Below are 20,267 nucleotides of genomic sequence, written 5' to 3'. Positions count from 1 at the left end.
AAAAAAAAAATGAAGGCAGTAGCTCACAGCTTAATGAAGCAAAAAACATATAAAAAAATCAATCCCAGTACAGTGAGATATATGCTAAAGTAAAGGAAAAGGAGGGAGATGGAGCCCCTCCAGCTTGGAAGGGAGAAGCCAATCAACAAATGGTGACCGATGAGTGAGAAGGTCATGGGGGAGGGGCAAAGGAAGCATTATGGTGTGTGTAGGAAATGACAAGTACTGGACTTTACTGGAGCATAGTTGTTGGTGGGGGGTGGAGAGTGAGTGTCAGAGGTCAAATGGATAGGGAGGTGGAGCGGATACACGAAGGTCCTTTCCAAAGGTTCAGCCCTTGGAGTAACTGATAAGTGCTTCTTTTCGGGCTTGCTACATCACTTTCTGCATTCCTCTTTGTTAATTTTTTCTCTTTCTTTAATTTTTTCCCGCCCTTCTCTCGGAACAGCATCCCCGTGTTTTTGAGCGCTGCTTCTTTGTGGCTCCAGCCACAAGGTTTCATCAGGAGCTGCGTTCTTCTCACATGATCAGGTCTCCTATCCCAAGATGGGACAGTCAAGGTCACCTGCCTCCTGGGCACGGCTGGGCTAGAGGTAGGCACCCAAGCCAGGGCCAGCCTCAGCCCCTCTCTGTTCGTGGGAGCCAGAGAGTTTCATCTCTACATGTCAGGAGCTATGTTCTGCACCATGTGGAGGAAGGTGGTGTGTAGTGAGAAAGAATGACCCACAAAGAAGAGGAGAAGAGAAAAATGTGCACGGTGAGTCCTGGCAATGTTCTGATGTTTGTTTCCAGTTTCCCTGAGGTCTAACTGTATCCCTGCCTTCTGTGTTTTGTTCACTCTGTGGATTATCTGGGCGTATTTAGCATCTCATGAAAGGTCACTCCTTTGAGCCAATATGAGTTGGGGAGTTGCTGTGGTTTTGAATTCCTTTTTTTTCTTTTCCATTTTGCCCCATCTTACCCTAGGCTATTGAACCTTACCTCTCTGATAACAGCAAAAATATCAACAAATACGTTATACCAACCACATGCCAGATAATGTGCTAAGCTTTCTATAAATATTAACTCATTTAATTCCCACAAAATTCCTCTCAGGTGAATGCGCTCATTGTCCCTGTTTCCTGGATGACGAAACTGAGGCACGGAGCGTTTAACTCACACAGCAGGTGAGTAGAGCTGCTGAGATTTGAACATGGGCTGTCTGGCTCTGGAGGCCAGAGCAGCTTAGAGTCTACACTGCTAGGCTGTCATTGCTTTACATGGTAGATGAGGCCAATCCAGATGCCACCAGCAACTGAGAAAGTCAGCAAAAGGGCAAGGGCAAGCATGTGCTGCCCCAGTAAAACTGTGGAACTCAAATTGGGACTCGAACCCGGCCACAACCCAGACTGGGACTTGAACCCACGGTCTTTTTTTTTTTTTTTTGAATTTTTGAGTTTTATTTTATTTATCTTTTTATACAGCAGGTTCTTATTAGTTATCCATTTTATACCTATTAGGTATAGATGTCAATCCCAATCTCCCAATTCATCACAGCACCACCACCTGCCCCTGCCACTTTCCCCCCTTGGGGTCCATACGTTTGTTCTCTACATCTGTGTCTCTATTTCTGCCCTGCAAACCAGTTCATGTGTACCATTTTTCTAGGTTCCACATATATGCGTTAATATATGATATTTGTTTTTCTCTTTCTGACTTACTTCACTCTGTATGACAGTCTGTAGATCCCTCCACGTCTCTACAAATGACCCGATTCCGTTCCTTTTTATGGCTGAGTAATATTCCATTGTATATATGTACCACATCTTCTTTATCCATTCGTCTGTTGATGGGCATTTAGGTTGCTTCCGGCCTGGCTATTGTAAATAGTGCTGCAATGAACACTGGGGTGCATGTGTCTTTTTGAATTATGGTTTTCTCAGGGTTTATGCCCAGTAGTGGGATTGCTGGTCATATGGTAATTCTATTTTTAGTTTTTTAAGGAACCTCCGTGTTGTTCTCCATAGTGTCTATATCAATTTACATTCCCACCAACAGTGCAAGAGGAACCCACAGTCTTTTAACTGAGATGACACACCTGGTCTCAGGACTTAATGAAGCTGAGGGTCTTGATGTCTCGTTGCAGAAAGAATTCAGTGAGAGACAAAGTGAGAGGTAAGAAGTGGATTTATTTAGAGAGAAACATGCTCCACAGACAGTGTGTGGGCCATCTCAGAAGGCGAGAGGCCCCGAATCATGGCATGGTTAGTTTTTATGGGCTGGGTAATTTCGTAGGCTAATGAGGGGGAGGATTATTCCAACTATTTTGGGGAAGGGGCAGAGATTTCCAGGAATTGGGCCGCTGCCCACTTTTTGGTCTTTGATGGTCAGCCTCGGAACTATCATGGCGCTGGTTGGTATGTCACTTAGCTTATGCTAATGCATTACAATGAACGTATAATGAGGCTCAAGGTCCACTGGAAGTCAGATCTTCCGCCACCTTGGACCTAGTTGGTTCTAACCAGTTTTTGTCACATTCTATGGCTATGTCGTTCTTTTAATGGTTGCCCCCTTCCCTCCTGTTTCACCAGTACCTAAAGAAGTTCAGGCCTTAGGATGAGAGCATGAGAGCAACTCCCAAGAGACAGACATCTCCAGGGAGGAAGACTATGCCTGTCCCATTATGGTCTAGTCATTGTCTCCAAACCCACTCAATCATAGCCACATGCTTTCCCCTTGGGGCCGGGTGACTCTGGCCCATGCTAAGAGGAAGAGTTGTGCTCAGGCTAGTGGAGCAGAGTCTTACGGTCCCACACTATGGCCAAGAGTAAACAACAAACCTCACATCAACATATCTTACATTTAGCATTTGTTGTTGTTCTATCAACAACCAGAAAAAGCTTAGCCTGCACTGCCATTGTGATTTTTGTCAGTTCCTTCTTGAATTTCTAGTAGCATTTGCTGTATACATTTTCATGTCATGCTTCCTGGTCTCTTGCTATCTTAAAGTTAAAAGAAGATAACAATTCCTGGGATCATTATACATTATACAACGGAAGTCCTGTCTCTCATATCAAAGGGATACGAAGCAGAGGCAAGGTGATTTCTTTCCCCTACCTAGTGTTATCAGCACTGTGGCCTGCAACCCGAGTCACTTCTGGGAATACCGTACCCAGAATCGTGTGCTATGGGCCCAGCGGGTCTGCGTTAATTTTTTAAAAAAATGCAAATCTCAGCTTCAAAAGCAATAGACTCCTTTGGAATTTAAAAGAGTTCTAGGTTGTTTAAACATTGAGTGGAATTCCTGAGGCTGTTAACCGGTCACAGTCTACTAGCTCTCATAATTAGCACAAGATCACTGTACTGTGCAAACGCCACTCAGTATTCAACAATGACTAACTGCTCCATTTCAGACTGTTTACTTAAGAGTGGGGGGTTTGCATCCACAATCGATGTTTCTGGGTAGTTACCTATTTAACACCGAGAGACAAGAGAGATGGCGAGGGCCCAAATCACCCACTCCTCTATCCCTTCACAACACCCTGCCCATTCCACCCCTCCACCCCCCCCCCCAAATCCCAGCATTGTGAGTGACTCAATTCCAAGTCTTGTTTGGCTACTGAGCTGTGTGACCTTGGGAAAGTCACTTACCTACTCTGAGCTTCAGTTTCCTTTATCTGCAAACTCTGGGGGCTGAATTGGGTGATGCCAGAGGTCCTTTCCACCTCTAAGATGTAGTGACTGGGGGAGAGGATGAAATGCCTCCTTCTCTGTTCAAACGCAGACATATTTATTACTTACTGAAAACCACAGCACGGCAGACTCCAAGCAGACCATGGTAAGTGTCCCAGCCTCTTGTAGCTGTCCATATTCTACCTTTTATTGCCATGGACAAATGCAAGAAGAAGGATTAAAGATATCTGCAGAGCAACATTTTAGAAAAATGGGCAGAGGGAAACAACACAGTTAAATATATGTGTGCATGCAGCTATAATGGTCATGTTCACTACACTTTTATTTTTTAGGGAGACTATTAAAAATGTATTTGCTTGGAGATAATACCAAAATGAGCCACATGTTGTGGATGATGCATGAACACCAAGGAGAGGGACTTGCTTACCTCTGAGAGGTGTGGAAAGTTGGAGAATTCAAAGAGCTTGGTGGGAGCAGGGGTACAGTGATGCCGGGGGCTATGTAAAGATGCGCCACCAGAGACAGAACTGCCAGTGGGGAGCGGGTCCTAAAAGGGGATCGTTCTGGGTAGCAGAAACATTGAAGGTGGATTTTTACCTTGCTTGAGGAGGAGTGAGTGAAATAAGCCTCCTCTTCCACTTACCCTAACAAATCTTCAGTCAAGTATACTGTGTATTTATTAAGTGCACATGGGTATTTGAGGGTGTTGCCGGTTGGGAGTATGTGGAAGAGAGCCTGAGCTCTCATTTGACTAATGTTGGGGAAATCAGGGGCAGCTACTTGATACAAGGATGGGGTGGTCCCAGCTGGTACCCGAGTTGCTCTCTCTCTCCCTCTCATTATCTGTCTGGAGCTGGCCCATCGTGATGCCGGATGCACACATGCCTTAGTCTTCACCTGAAGTGTCTTTCTTTTCCACCTCTCCACATTCTGCTCATTTCTTCACAGCCTACTTTGTGCTTTCTTGATCACTCCACCCTCTCTCTGGCCTCATTCATTCACCAGAGACCACAAAGTGCCCCAGGCAGCTGTGTGCTTCTTGAGTGCAAATACCTTAGAAGTCCAGGGAGGGCAGAGCCCCTGTGGCTCTCTTTCCGTGGTCTGGCCAATACCTAGCTTTGTGCCAGGCACACAGCAGACATTTAATTTCGTGGAATCGATAAACAAATGAATATTAAGCACGTATTAGTCAAATCAGTAGTGTCAAATACTCTCCGGAAGACAATGCTTATGTGAAAATACATCCCAAGCATTTTTTCTCTACCCACCCCTCCAAATGCTTCTTCGTAAGGATTTAAGACAGTCCGATGTTTTTGCAAACATGTCTACATTTAGGGGCCATCTTACCCTTTGTGGCTCTCACTGGGATGTGTTCACTCTTCCATGGAAGCTTCACAGGGCACCCACTAGGGTGCCAGGCTTCTTCCTAAGAGCCAGCCTACCGTCTGGCAGAGAAACAATCCCTCCAAGCTCCCTACAGCCTAACTTTACCAGGATATGCCGACAAAAGCATTTAGAGAATCTTTTAAACGCTCAGGTGGTCGTATAAGGCTCCTGCAAGAACTTCAGGTGATAACCAATGACAGTCACCGTGCAAGAAGGAAAGCAGAGCTGAGAGCCTTTCTCAAAGCCAAATCATTCACAAATTCCCGGGCCGGCTGCCTCGGCCTGGGTGTTTGCTGAGTGCGCTCGTCAGCTGTCCGTGGCCGTGGCCTTGGAGGTGCCCGTGGCCTTGGGCGTCTCTGGCCGCGGGAGCCGAGCGGCGCGGCCCTGGCATGCTAAGTGGGCAGCACTGGGGCGCCTTTGTTTCTCTCCGTCTCCGAGACCCGCGTCCCTCTGAATCTTAAGAGGCTGCCCGCCCCCCCCTCTCCGCCCCGGCCCTCTGGCCTGGGGACAGCGCCCCTCCGTGATGCGTCCCGGACACCCGGGGGTGGGGGAGACCCGGACCCAGCGAGAAGGGAGGGGGCGCGCCTCCGGCCCGAGCCTGGGCACCTGCGCGGGCCCGAGGGGGCGGCCCCAGACTCGGGGGTCCACCCCCCGCCCGCTGCCCCAAGTCTCGCGGTGCTGCGGCCTGGCCGGGGGAGCCGCGGCCCGGCGCCCCCCGCCGCGTGACAAAGGCTGAAGCCGGAGGAGGAGGCCGAGGAGGGGGCGGAGGCGATAAAGGCGGGGGCGGCGGGCGGCCGCGGCGGCGGGAGAGCGCGGAGGCAGCGCCCGCCCGCGCCGTCCTTTGTGTGGCGGTGGCGGCGGTGGCGGTGGCGGCGGCGGCGGCGGCGGCGGCGGCGCCTGGGCCTGCGCCGGCCTCGCCTGCCCCGGGTGGGGCGCCCGGCTCCGCGCCGCCCCTCCTCGTCCCCGCCCGGCGCGCGCCGAGCCTTCCGAGCAAGATGGCAACCCCGGCGGCGGTCAACCCTCCGGGTGAGTAGTGGCCGCGGGCCCCATCGCAGCCCGCAGGCCCTGCCCGGGGCCGGAGTGGGCCGGAGGGACTGGGCGCGCCGAGCGCCCCCGGGAGCGCGGAGCCGGGCGCTCGACACCCCCTGGGGCAGGTTCGGGGGAGCGGCTGTCATTCTGCGCGGCGGCCTCAGCATCAGCACCAGCAGCTGCATCTTCATCCCAATCTCTGCCCCATCCCCGTTTCCGGGATGCGCCAGCTCCCACCCGCGGGCGGCGGACGCTGGCCTCGCATCCCTGGGAACCAGAAGGGCCAGTCCAGGATCCCCTTAAGTTCCGAAAATACCCAGCTTTGCCTTCCCCCTCCAGCGCCTTTTTCTCTTCCTGTCGCGGCCCCTGTGGCATCAGGCGTCAGCCGGTCGGGGCGGGTAGGAGGGTACCGCGCTGACCGAGGGAAAAGTTTGGAGCCAGGATTCAACAGGGTGGAACTCCCCGGATGCTCTCCTGCCCGCCCCGCTCCCCAAGCGCTGGTCCTTTGAGCCCTTTGCGACTAGCTCCTGTGTATCCTGATCTTTAATGGACGGACACACACACACAGTCTGTAGAAACGCAGCGTGGAGAAGCCCAGGCCGGTTCAACATCCTCTGCTTTCTAAGGCTGACCTGTTCTCAGGGTGCCGTCTATGACAACTGTGCTCATTGGGCAGATTTCAAAAAATGGGAAGAGTTCATGATCAGGTGGGAATATTGACCTGCTTCGGAATTGTAGCAGGGAAATTCTATTTTAGTTGGGAAAATGCCCTACCTTGTGAATAGGACAGCCTGAGGGTGTCCGAGAATGGAAAGGGGGACACCTAGACAGACTGCTACAAAGTTTTGAGTGCTGTGCGGTGACTGCTATGGCCATGGCATGGTGCTAGATCCCTGTGGAGGATGCAGGGAGAGTAAGAGAGAGGCCAGCCGTCAGGGAATTCCCTGTAGAGGGAGGTCGTGGAGTGGGTGGGAGGGTGAACACCCACAGTGCCTAGCAAAGAAAAAAAATGTGTCATCCAAGTTAGAAGTGAAGGATTCCTTCCATCTAAAGTGGTAAGGGAAGGCTTTCGGAGGTTGGACATTTTAAAACCGGAGTTTGAAGAACTGGAAGGTTTGAATACACAGAGCCGGGTGCTGAAGCGACTTGCAGGTACAAGGGATGGCGTGAGCTATGGTGGACTTACTCTGAGCATGTGTAGATGCCAGTGGGTGGTTGGAGCATTAGGGGTATAAGAGGGAGCAGCGGAATATCACACAGACTGGTTTGGCGGTGGCCGGGCTTTAGAGGGCTTTGAAGGACAGGCTAAGGAGTATGGACTCTTGCCCTACACATTATGAGAGAGTCCTCTATGGTATTGAATAGGGTAGCCACATGGTCACAGTACTTGTGGAAGATTAATTTGTCAGCTAAGTTGAGGTACCATGGAAAGGAGGGAGCAAGACTGGAGGCAGGGAGGCGGGGTCAAAATGAGGCAGGTGCTGGGGAGGTGAGACTTAGCGGCACTGGCTTGGAACAGAAAGAGGAAGGACAGCACCACTGGGCAGGTGGAGGAGCTCAGACTTGCACTGCTTAGATTGGGGGTAAGGGTAAAGGGGGAGGCCTAGGAGACACTGAGGTGGGGTGTCCATGGAGACACCGAGGTGAGGAGCCTCAGTAGTTCCAAGGACGGAGGTTGCATTAGCAAAGTAGGGAGTCTTGGAAGAACAGATGAGTTCCCTGTCCAGAACGCTGAGTTTGAAAACAGCTGTGCCAGTTCGCTTGCGACCGAAGCCTGCCATTTCAACCTGTTCAGCTGCTTAAAAATCAATAGCAACTTGATCGATTTAAATGTTATGACATTAGAAAAAGCAAAGGAAGTTAAATGAGGATATTTTAGTCCAATATAGGTTTATATTGGAAATAGGAATAAAATCAGAGGCAATGTACATTTTATATATATATATATATATATATATATATATATATACACATTTACACATATGCACATATATGTACATACCATTACATCTCTGTTTGAGGCGTTTTGTCCATTACATTGTTCCGTGAGCTTAATGGAATAAATACGGGGCAGCTGCTGGGCTTGGCGGTGCTGAGCACACAAATGCCTGTGCCTTGGACTGTGGGACACTAGAATCAAGCAAGTGCAGGGGATTGTTTTTATTATTTGAAAAATAATAAAATAATTTGGCTTGCTTGATGGACAGTGATGTCTGTGCCTTTTCTCTGTTCGCAGAGATGCCAGAGATCTTGAGCATGGTGAGACCTTCTCAAGGGAAAACTCCTTGAGGGGGTCGCCTTTTCTCTTACCCACCCGTCTGTTCTTTGAGTGGTCCTCCGCGGTAACCCTCAGATCTGCGGGGCAGGTTGTTCTCTCACCGTGTGAATCTCGAACTTCTTTGGGGAAAGGGTGTAGTTTCAAGGGATACAGCTAAAGGTTAGAGCCCAGAGAGAGGTTTCAGATTTTCCTGGCAATTTACAACCAAGAGAGGCAAGGTGCCCGAGCTGGACACCCAGAGTCCACCTCTCAGAGGCATGAGTCATGTGATGCTTCATTGAATGCCTCCTCCTCCTTCTCCCACCTCCCCCCTCTCCCCAGATGTTGTTGCTTTGCAAAGAATAAGAGCTCAGTGAACACAGGCAAATGGACTGGGAGGCACCGAGGTTTATTTCTGCTGCTAATCTGTGTCCAGGGTACGAAGGTGACAGGCCATCACTTCCCCACCACTTGTTCCTTTTTCTGCAGCTGACCACTGCACACCAGCAGACGCATTTGCAATGATGCTTGTCTGTGATGTATGGCAGGGGCACTCTGGGGTCTAGGTAATGACAGATGAAGTTGGAATCTTCCTGCTCTCATGTATTCAGGTAATCTGAGCCAGGTTCAGACCTCTAGCCTGCCCCTTCTAGGTCCCCTGTTTTAGTTTTCAGATTCTACCAGTTACTCTGGGGGAGGAGTGGTCTTTGGAGAAGGAAGGGTTTGGCTTCCAGACGTTCTTCTCATGGCATCTGCCACAGTGCTCCTGGTCTGGTTCCCATCTCCTGGGGCCTCTGACCCCTCCCTATTTCTAGGTCATTGCAGTCCCTACCTTGGTTGCTGATATTATGGTAGTGGCTGATTTTCTCTATTCTTTCTAGATAGGAAGAACTTATGTTCTCTAGACTAGAGAATGGAACTCTAGAATCTTTTGTTCCGTATATATGTATTATTTGTTTCACTTCCTTTGGGTGATATTTAAGCATTTCTGATTTGTATGCAATAACGAAGGTTTGAATTAGTTTCATGCATGAAAGGGTATGGGCAGCTGAAATGGCACAGTTCGGAAGGGGACTGTTTTTCCAACTCCATTGTTTCCACCTTAATCTTTTGTAACTTGAGCATGAGGGAATCAGGTTCAAATTCAGACCAGTGATCATTAGGAATTATGCATTATTGGAGCACACTCAGAAATGAGTATTTGCAGAGTGTTAATAAAGCTTGCACATTTTTTATACTTCAGAGGTATGTTTTAAGAGATTTAGAATTTCTACTTTTTTCTGAAATCAACTATTAGATTTTTTTTTCCCTCCAGGTTTCTGGTCTCTGGCATTTTAGTTTGGAATTGATTGTATAGTGCAGAAGATTTTTGGCGCAAATTGCCTTAGATGGAGGGATATTTGGGTCGGTTCAACAAACATATTGAACACCTTTGACCTCCCAAACACTGTGCAGGGTGGAGGGCAATGTGAACATCCATTCCTCAACCTCTGGGAGTTCTGAGTCTAATAGGGGAGACGTCAGTAGACCAGGTTTATAACGAAAGGTGGAATGAAATGAACTTGACTAGGTGTGTATGTATCATGAGAGGAAGCTTTGTAGGGAGGTAGCTTCTGAAACTGGGCCTCTCAAAAAGAGAGCATTTGGCCTATAGAGAATCTAGGAAGGGTCACAGAGAGCTGGGGGTGGGTGTGTGGGTGGGTGGATTTGTGAAAGTCTGGGGAACCGTCAAGTGGTTGTCTTCTCAGTGCTCTCAGGGACCCAGATGGACCCCCAAGAATGACGGGGTAGAGTTAGAGCTTTGGAGAGATGCTTGCTGTGATTGCAAGCTGCCCAGCAGCACTGCCTCAGCTAGAGGTGGAACGCCCAAACCAGCTGAACATACATGTCCAGTGTCTTTACACACTGCATTTCGTGCTTTCTAGAAGTCTCTTGATTGCAAGATACATCATTATTTTATGTGCTTCCAAGAAAAAACTGCTGCCAATTCAATTCTGACGTACTATCAATCGTAAAATGCTCCTCCATTTCAGTGATGTTTGAGAAGTTTGCATTTAGAACCAGTAAAATACCGTGCCTTAAGAAAAGGTCATTTTTGCTGCCTCACCACCCGTATGTAAAACACATGGTCTCTTTTTCCAGTAAAAAACGATACAGAGTTTGCCCTTTAGGCATGTGCCAGGGAGCCCAGTGATGAACCAACAGCCTTTTAGCACCTGTCAAAAGATAGGAGTGATATCTAAAAAAGAGATTTATTTATTCCTCAGTCAGTATTTATTAAGCAACTAGTATGTGTCAGTTACGGGGAGCTGCGCTAGCTTGAGGTTGGGAAGGGCTGGGCTGGTTCGAGGAGCCAGAACAGGCCAGGGTGGCCGAGGACGGTGGGTGAGCAGGGGCGACGGGGGTGTGGGAGACCGCTCATGGAGAGGCACGGATGGGGGTAGGGGGTTGAGGTTCGATTCTAAGAGCAATAGATAGCTAGAGGGGTCTTGAGCAGTGGAGGCACGTGATCCCACCCGCAGTGGCTGCTGTCTGGAGAGCAGACTGGGAGGAGGCCAGCGGAGAAGCAAGGGTCCCGTTAGATGTTGCTGACGTGGACGGGGGTGGGGGTAGCAGTGGGCGTGGAGAGAAGGAGATGGAGTTGAGATATATTTGGGGACCAGGACGCCATGCCGAGCAGCTCCAGGGGCACCAGTTATATCCTCGGCCATCCTTGCAGTCGGGCAGGGCGCCTGCAGCACCTCTTTTTTGCAGGTAGCACCATAACTATAGGGTATGGGGTTGGGAGAAGGTGCTGAGGGGGAAGGAAGAGTCCAGGATGAGTCCCAGCTTTCTGTCCTGACAGCCGGGTGGTGGGAGGTGATGGGAAGATAGTGAGGCACACCTGGCCGTGGGGCGTGCTCGAGGCTCCTGCATTAGACGGTTGGGTGCAGGTGCCCAGGAGACACAGAGGTGGAGCCGCTGGGGAGACCGAGGGCCGTGTGGGCCCGAGGGATCTGGGCTGGAGAAATAAGTAAAGAGCAGCTTCTCTAAATGCTTTCCTTGGGGAAAGTGAGATCAAGGAGAGTGGAACGCTTGGACCAAATCCCCTCAGTTCCCCAGCAGTGCCTCCATTACTTCTTCATCATCGGCCTGTGCTGAGATTCACCAAGATGCACAGAGAAATCATGTCTGTATCTTTTCCAGAACCATTACTCCACTCACAGTGTCAGCTTTGTGCTAGGCTGTCCTTAGGAAAGGAGCGTCCAGTAGAGTTGCCCAGGAATGGAACATGCTGTGTGAGAAGCCAAGGAGGCTTTCACACAGAAGCGGGTAGGAGCCGTGCGGGCCAGGCTGATGGACTAGTTTCACACACAGAACTTCTTGTTCAGTGAATAAAAATTGACTCCCACTTCTAGTCAAGCCCTTTCCCGCTTGAGGGCTTTTGCATGTGCTGTGTTCCTCTTCTTGGGATGATAAACTGCTCACCTGTCCCTTCCTCCTCTCTCCCACCCCTTCCCCACACCTAACCATTTCCCCATCTGACTCCTTTTGTTTCCTTATGCCCTCAGCTTGAATTCTTACTCCATTGGAGAAAGCTCTCTTGATCCCTTTATCCAGAGAAAGTGTGCCTGTAATGCATTCCGCCAGGGCCCTGCAGGGTGGACTTGGGTTGGAGCTCTTCCTCTCATGCGGAATGAAACAGTAAATCACCTAGATGTTTGATCCATGCCTGTGTCTCCTGCAGGTCTGGGAGCCCCCTGAGGGCAGGGAAGGCATCTGTCACTGAGGTGGCCCCAGCATCCACCATACTGCCTCCCGTACTGCAGGCATGCAGGAAGGTTTGCTGATGAGTGAATGTCTGGACACCAGACAATTGCATTACAGTTTTGTATGTGACTGCCTTGAAATGCCCACCTTGAAGAAAAGAAAGCATGTGCACTGTATTTGTGGGTCTCTGAAACCAAATACACCAGTGCTGTCTAATCTAGATTCTGATTTTTATTGGTGGGAACTGATTTTGATCTGAAAATCCTACCAGAATAATCTGTCCCCACACCAGTGCCTCTAGACTTTATAAGGCCTTGGAAACACACATATTATCCTTCTCCCCAGAAGGAGGGCAGGGCAGACTGGTAGTAGCCTGGAGACCAGCTGGTAGTGGTGGAAGACCCATATCCCCACCAGATTCCCTGTGAAAGTCCCACAAAGGTCCTTACCTTTTGGGCCTCTGCTCTGTGTGCGAAACTGTTGCTGTGGCTTGTGTAATCACCAGCAGTTACAGATAAGGTCCCCCGGGCTGGCTCTCCATCCAACTGCCCCCCCAGAGGGGCTGACACGGGTCCCAGGAAGACAGCATTGAGGGGCCACAGGCCCTGGAGTTGGAAAGCGAGACCCTTTGCAGATAAGCAGAACCTGCGTGGCTTTCAAGACTAACTGTAACAATTGGAACATTTTTCAGGGAAATCCACAGAAAAGCAATAATGTTCACAAGTAGGTAATTCCTGCTCTTGTACATTGTACAGTAACATGGGGCATCTTTTACTGCTCCAGTTGTGTTGTGAGAGCAGCTAAGCAGAGCCTGGACGGGGTCTTCTCCTAGCCCCCGCTGAGGAATTGGCTTCTTTCTTCCCCATAATCACTTTTCCTCCTGAACACAACAAGAAAGATACGTGTGGATTATGAAAAATTTGGAAACTATACATAAGTGCCAAGATAGTTCTACTACCCAGTATTAAGATTTTTGCATACGTTGTTACAGACTTTTTAAAAAATGTCATAAATCAACACAAAATAGAATTGTTCAGAACATATCATTTTTTTTCCACCTTCATTAATAGGAACAGTGTATCTTACCAGAGATACTGAAGTGTTCTGATTTATGGCCTCGTCATAATTTTTTGACTTAGTCTCATATTTAGGCATGTAATATTTGGTGTGCTTTTTTCCATTTTTCAGAATTATACACAGCATTGTAGTGTACATCCCTGTATGTAAATACATAATTACATGACTTTTTTCCTTAGGGTAACTGCTAGAAGTGGAATTAAATAGCCAAGTGGGTTGGTATGTTTCTATTTTATATTGCTTTCCACAGAGGTTAAACCAGAGGCTCAAAGGGGTTCAGAGACTCACCTGGGGTCCCTAGGGCATACATGGAATAACAGGACATGAGCTCAGATGCTCTGCTTCCTGCTCTGGGCAGGGCCCTGCGGCCCCCGCCAGGCTCCCTTCTGCCCCCCCCGGCTTCTGTCTGCACCCCAGCCCTGCCCTTAACCCGTTCCCTTCTTTCACGTGGCCTTCCCAAACACACGTGCTATAACTGGCCTGGAAACCTTTGATCCCTGTCTGTTGTCCACACATCCTCCTTGTTTTGAACTGTCCATCCCCCACCAGACCGCCTGGCTGACCAGCCCCCAGGCTCAGAGAGCACAGGGCGCGGCAAGGTGTTGTCCTTCCCGCCTGCCTTCTGTGGCATCAGACAAGTCGTGGTAGTTACTGCCGCTTCAGATGCAGATTCAGGAGGTTTTAATAACGGAGGGTAAATGTGTTTGCTTTTGGTTTTGATGATCCCTGCTTTTCTTCCACAACTCTAAAAAAACAGAGACCAGCTGCAGGTGGCACTGGGCACCTCTGCACCCAGGCTCAGGTAGCAGAAGGAAAGGCTTGGGTGTTGGCAGCCTGGGACAATTCTGGGGTGCTGTGTCCAGGGTGAAGAGCACCCCGGGGGGTTGGCCCAAGCCAAAACCAAGCTCAGTGGGTGGATTCAGAGCTTTCCGGGAGCCAGGTCAGTGGAGTACCTTGCTGGTAGCCGAGTGAGGGACCAGAGGAGAGGAGGGTGGTCTTCCGTACACGGGGCACTCCTGGGGGCCCTACAGTGACCTACTCGTGGCCATGAGAGGCTCTCTGCCTGTTGAGAAATGCAACTTCCCGCCTGTTTCTGTCTGGCCTGCCAAGTTGCCCTAACAGCAGTTAAGGAAAATCCACTGGAATCGATAAATGATAGATTATTTATCAGGAGAGCCACATGGTTGCTCCTTACAGACATCAATAGATGAGCTGGATTCCAGACTTTGAGGCAACAGCAAGCAGCAAAGTTCATTTTGCCCCCATTTATTTCGTTCATAGCTGTCATCAAATGCTATTCTCTTTCTTCTCTTGGAGACTCTGACTGAGCCAAGCGGCAGAGCATCTAAGAACCCTGGCACAGGGGGCAGAGATGTGTCCACACTGCTTATCGACTGGGAGACATTCCTGGTTGTTACAGCGTCAGGGGTGGGTGGGGAGGTAGGGTGGGAGGGGGCATCTTGGGGGCGGAGGCCAGGGCTGCTGCTAAACACGCTGCAGTGCACAGGGCAGCTCCCACAACAAAGAATGACCCAGCCCCAAATGTCACCAGTGCCAGGCTGAGAAACCCCGGTCTATGCGGACAGGACTTCTCGTAAGCCTCTGGGCAGCGGCAACTGGGAAAGGAACCCAGGAGTTCCATGGGGTACACAGCTGGCAGAAACGAAGGGGCTGGCCCCCGAGACCACCACTTCAGAGTACGAAAACATGGTGGCTTTAGAAACAAGATGGTACTTCTCAGAAAATTATGATATCCATAATGGAAGTTCATTTAAATGTGAAATAACAGAACTGCCCGAATTTTTTATTATTATTTTTAGAACAGCATTGATGTTTCTATCACATCAGCAGGTTTAAAATGAGGCATAGTCTGGACTCATTTGCCATAATTTGATATGCTTGATGGATTCCAAGTCCCAGAAAGGATGAAATGAATGAATGTGATCAAGGATCACAGCTGTGTTCTCGCTCTTTGAAAGCATTTCACACCAGAAAACTTCTAATTTGTTTCAGCCAGCCTTCCCCGGGCACCCCTCTGCCACCCCTGCACAAAGGGTGAGGTGCCCAGTGCTGGGGCTGGCGTGTAGAGAGATGCTGAGCGAAGTAGGTTGGCCACACGTGTGTTCAGCCAGTGTCCACAGCAGGCAGGGGCAGGACAGTTTTAGGCAAATGACTGGCGGCTTGTTAGAGGGCAGGAGCGAAAGTGACCCCCGCCCCCCAGCTCCTCCTGAAGGGCAGAGAGAGAGTGTGTTACAGGAATGGCTCAGGGGCACACAGCTCGATTTAGCACCAGAGTACGTACCTTTTCCTGAAGTCAACCTCACAGACCACAGGTCTGTATTTCCCGCTGCCTGCCCGGCGTCTTGTCCACATCTCCCTCACATTTTGCAAAGCCAGCACCTCCTCCACGTCCCCCTCCCCCAGGTCCCCTGTGGCAGTGAATGGCACCACACTCCATTCACTGGTCCAAGCCCGACATTAATTATTTTAATTGCTTATCCACCTAATTAAACAAATATTAATTGAATGCCAACTCTGTGCTCACAGTGGTGTGCAAAGCCAGGCGTGGTCCCGCCCCCATGGAGCTCACTGTGGGGAGAGTCGGCCCTTTATTAAACAGTCGCATGAACGAGGGTATTATTTAAGTAAGTATTAGGGGAAAAAAAAGGTGTCTTTGTGTCCAAATGCAACAGGAAGCCATTGAAGTGTTGTGAGCAGGGCTGTGATGTACTGGGAGGTGGATTTTAAGAAGATCTCTCTGGCTGCTGAATCAGGCCGGCCGGGTGAGGGCATCCATCCTCCCCGTCCAGGGAGGGGACCACTGAGGCCTGCTCCACGTGGCAGTGGACATGGAGAGAAGCAGGTGGATCCCTGAGATATTTAGGCGGTAAAGCCAACAGGACCAGAAGATGGATCAGATTGAGCTGATAGAGGCGGCAGTCGCTAGGTTCCCAATTCAGTCACGGGAAGGGTAGGGTGCCATTTCCCAAGACGGCGAACGTTGATGAGGTCCTGGTATTTTGGGGTATTTTGGTGGAGGTGGCAGGGAGATGACAGACTTGGTCTTGGACATGTTGAGTTGAAGACATCGTGAGTTCAAGGCATCCAAGTGGGGATTTGCCAGAAACCTCAAGTTGCTTCATTTCCCTTTTAGAGTTGGGATTTTCTTTTTTCACTACAGTATCCCCAGTGGCTTGAATGAGGCCTGCCACATAATAGGTGCTTAATAAATATTACTGAATGAATGAATGAATGAATGGATTGGTCTCCAAGTCCCCCAAATTGCGAACCAATGAGAAGCAGCATGACCACTACAAGGTTCCTTTTTTGTTTTTAGTAACTTTTTATGCTGAAGTAATTTCGGGCTTACAGAAAAGTTGCAAGAATAGTACACAGAAGTCCTGTATTCCCATCACCTAGATTCCTCAAGTGTTAACATTCACCACCTTTGCTTAATCAATTTCTTCAGTTTTTCTCTCTCTTTATTTTCCTGAACAATTTGAGAATACATGGTAGACACGATGCCCCTTTTAATTCTAAATACTTCAATGTGTGTTCCTAAGAATAAGCACATCCTCCTACAGAGCTACAATGTATGATCAAAATCAAGAAGTTAGTGGGACTTCCCTGGTGGTCCAGTGGGTAAGACTCAGCGCTCCCCAATACAGGGGGCCTGGGTTCGATCCCTGGTCGGGGAACTAGATCCCGCATGCATGCCACAACTAAGAAGTCTGCATGCCACAACCAAAACAATCCTGCATGCTGCAGCGAAGATCCCGTGTGCCACAACTACGACCCAGTGTAGCCAAAATAAATAAATAAATTTTTTTTAAGTTTTCTTTTTTAATTTAAATTTATTTATTTATTTATTTATTTATTTTTGGCTGTGTTCGGTATTCGTTTCTGTGCGAGGGCTTTCTCTAGTTGCGGCAAACGGGGGCCACTCTTCATCGCGGTGTGCGGGCCTCCCACTATCGCGGCCTCTCTTGTTGCGGAGCACAGGCTCCAGACGCACAGGCTCAGTAGTTGTGGCTCACGGGCCTAGTTGCTCCGCGGCATGTGGGATCTTCCCAGACCAGGGCTCGAACCCGTGTCCCCTGCATTAGCAGGCAGATTCTCAACCACTGCGCCACCAGGGAAGCCCAATAAATATTTTTAAAAATGTTTAAAAATCAGGAAGTTGGCATTAATATAACAGTATCATCTAAGCCACAGACCTTATTCGTATTTTACCAATTGTTCTTCATAGCCAAAACCATTTTTTTTTGGCTCCAGGTTTAAACCAGGATTACAAGTTATGATGTCCCTTAGTCTCCTTTAATTCTGGAATAATTGCTGTCTTTTTTTGTTTGTTCTTTTCCCTTTCATGGCTGTAACATTTTTGCTGAGTACAGGCCAGTCCCTTTATAAAATATCCCTCAATTTGGTTTTGTTTGATGTTGCCTCACGATTACGTTGGGATTTTGCTTTTAAAATTTTTATCAAGAACCCCCCCTAAGTGATGTTATATCACAAGGCTGCTTTTAGCAGGCATTGCCTAAAAGCAAGTCTCTGAGTTGATGAAGTCAAGGTCCTGTGCAGATAAAGCTAAGGAAAGATGATTAGTGGTTCCACGTGCCATTCCCTACGTGCTTGGCAAACCTCTTTGGGTTCTATACACCATATATAGGCAGCTTCAGATGCTCCTTGTCGAGTGCAGGTCCCAGGGTTTTTGTTTTTTTTTTTAAAGACTGTAAGGATAACACTTTCCTAACTAAATATCAACTTCACTTGAAAAATAAAATAATTATAATCTAACTGTGTAAGGATTATCATATCTCTAATAAAGTCAATAGGAAGTTGAAGTGTTTAATTACCAACTTTCCTGACATACAGATTGGAAAGCTTTTCAGGTAAGTTACTCATGCGGAATGCCTGAAACACACTGCAATTAACAATCGGATCTTCTTCAAACAGTAATTAGTGTATGATTTGTCTTGCTCTTTGTGGCTGGTGCATATCCAGGTTTAGATGTGTATTTGTGTTTACTTTAGGAAGTGAATTTGCTGCTGCTTTTTTTTTTTTGGCTGCACTACATGTGGGATCTTAGCTCCTGACCAGGGATCCAACCCAGGCCCCCTGCATTGGAAGCGTGGAGTCTTAGCCACTGGACCACCAGGGAAGTCCCCTGCTGTTTTTTCTATAGTCCACTTAAAAACAAGTTTGCATTTTACTGTGACTTCATAAAGAAAGACCTAGTGACTTAAAAATCAGATATTTTGGGTGCATAATTTGCCTGCAGAAACTTGCTGAGTTTTTCCCCAAGGTCTGAGAATCCCCCTCCTCCTCCCTTCCCTCTACCCCCTCCTCCCTTCTTTCTTTCTCCCTCTGTCTCTTTCTCCTCCTCCTCCATCTTCTCCTCCTTTCTTCCATTTGTGCTTCGTCCCTTCCTCCCTCTCTCCCTTGGTCCTTCTTTCCCTCCCCGCTCCCCCTTCCTTTGCGTCAAAGACCCAAAGGAACCAGAGAGGTTGGAAATGTTCGGGTCACCCCAGTAGCTCATGCTGGGTCATCTTGCTACAAGTATTTAAAAACCCAGACTCCTGTACTGTGTGAGTGGTGACGATGCGAACACCATCTACTAGGGGACAGTACAGGCAAAGGCCTCAGTTTTCCCATCTGTAAAATGCGGTGACTTCTTCATTGAGCACTGACTGTGCTGTGTGCTCAGGATTCAGAGGTGAGCAGAACACTGCCCCCCGGGCTCGAGGCAGGCCACGGCGGACGTGGTGACCGTGGCTCTTGGGCTGGCTGGTTACCCTCTCGTTGCCACTGCCTCCTCACGTGTACAGTGGTGCACCTCATTTGGTTGCATTGTGGATTAGATGGTTCTATTTAACACCTTTTGGGATGGGACCTGGCACATGGTCCACACTGGCTCAGCGGTGACTTTGCTCCCTGTAATTGTTTTTCACGGGGATGCGGAACATGGCGCAGGGTTCAGAAGTGAAGGGCATCTTTCCAGCTGGGCAGGGAAAACTTGGGGAACAAATAACCAAATGTGCTTATGAAAGCAGGCAGTCTGGTGTTACTGGGGCTCTTCTGTGCATGTGGGGATCACAAGCTGTCCCTGCTCCAGTATTCCTCCTCCCAGACTCAGTGCTGGGAAAGTCCCCGCCCTGCCTGTGCTCCTTACAGTCCTGGGAAGAAGTACATCAGCCACAGGGACAGTCCCTCCCCCACCCTGCTGGACTCCAGGCTTTTCCCTCCTGTCGTGTTGTGACTGTCCTTCTCGCCATCCCTCCCTATTTGCTAGACTTTCTGCCCTGGTCCTGCCCCTAAGTGCAGACCAGTATGTAATGCCCTGTCCCCCACTTCTCCGCTCCCTGTCCTCACTGGCATAGTGGGGTGGGGGAAGGGTCCCATCGCCCAAGAACAAGTCTCCCTCCTGGCCTCTTCTTACTCTGGACAGACTGGGATGGGCTGACCACCCAAGAGGGTCCCCTGTTGAATGCTTAGGGCTGCTGTGACCTCAGACGTGGTGCCTGGGCGCCTGGAAGTGGCCTCTGCAGGTGGTGGCTCAGTGCCCCTGTCTCCTTCCACCTCTTGAACTGGCGCCACTGGGCCTCAGGCTGCATCTCAAGACATTTCAGTTTTGCACAACACTTTGTGGACAGACTAGGAGTTAGGATGTGTGTCTTCTTTGTTCAAGTTTATTCATTCGTCTTCATCCATTCAACAAATATTCATTAACTGTATGCCCTTTTTTAATCATGGTGCTTAAGTGCTGGGATTATGCTGGTTAGGAAGAACGGCACAGTCTGTGCCTTCAAGCATTTACAGTCTTGTAGAGGGCAGCTCCTTCCCTGAGTCCTTCAGGCTGAATGTTCGCGCAGGATCTGTTAGGCCCGTCTACCACTAGGTGGCGCAGTCACACAGGTAGCTCAGTCACTCAAACTCGACCTGCCTCCGAATCACCAGGAGGGTGGCTTGTTAGTACCAAGTGCTGCCCTGTCCCAGAAGCTCTGTCAGTAGGTCGGGGTCGGGTCAGAGGGGGGTTGGGTTGACATTTGTATTTCTGACAAGTTCTCAGGTGATGCTGATGGTGCTGGTCTCTGGA

The 20,267-nt window shown here is 49.3% G+C and overlaps 1 protein-coding gene across 10 annotated transcripts in view; it reads left to right on the top strand.

The window, feature by feature from the left end:
• The first annotated feature begins 239 nt into the window (after positions 1 to 239).
• ARNT2 (aryl hydrocarbon receptor nuclear translocator 2) overlaps positions 240 to 20,267 on the top strand; it is a 201,601-nt gene continuing 181,573 nt past the window's right edge. For 3 of the 10 annotated variants that reach the window (XM_082388507.1, XM_082388510.1, XM_082388506.1), the window contains exon 1: positions 2,571 to 6,084. In XM_082388507.1, the coding sequence (XP_082244633.1) occupies positions 6,054 to 6,084 (31 nt within the window). In that variant the 5' untranslated portion in view covers positions 2,571 to 6,053. Of the gene's footprint in view, positions 758 to 1,095; positions 1,167 to 2,037; positions 2,155 to 2,570; positions 6,085 to 20,267 lie in introns of those variants that run through there. The other 7 variants (XM_082388504.1, XM_082388505.1, XM_082388511.1 and 4 more) reach the window with 6 other exon arrangements.

The sequence above is a fragment of the Balaenoptera borealis genome (genome assembly GCF_965194805.1).
Source record: "Balaenoptera borealis genome assembly, chromosome: 3".
NCBI classification, from domain to species: Eukaryota; Metazoa; Chordata; class Mammalia; order Artiodactyla; family Balaenopteridae; genus Balaenoptera; species Balaenoptera borealis.
Note: the sequence above shows the minus strand (reverse complement) of the source record. Positions and strands in the feature narration are given on the sequence as shown.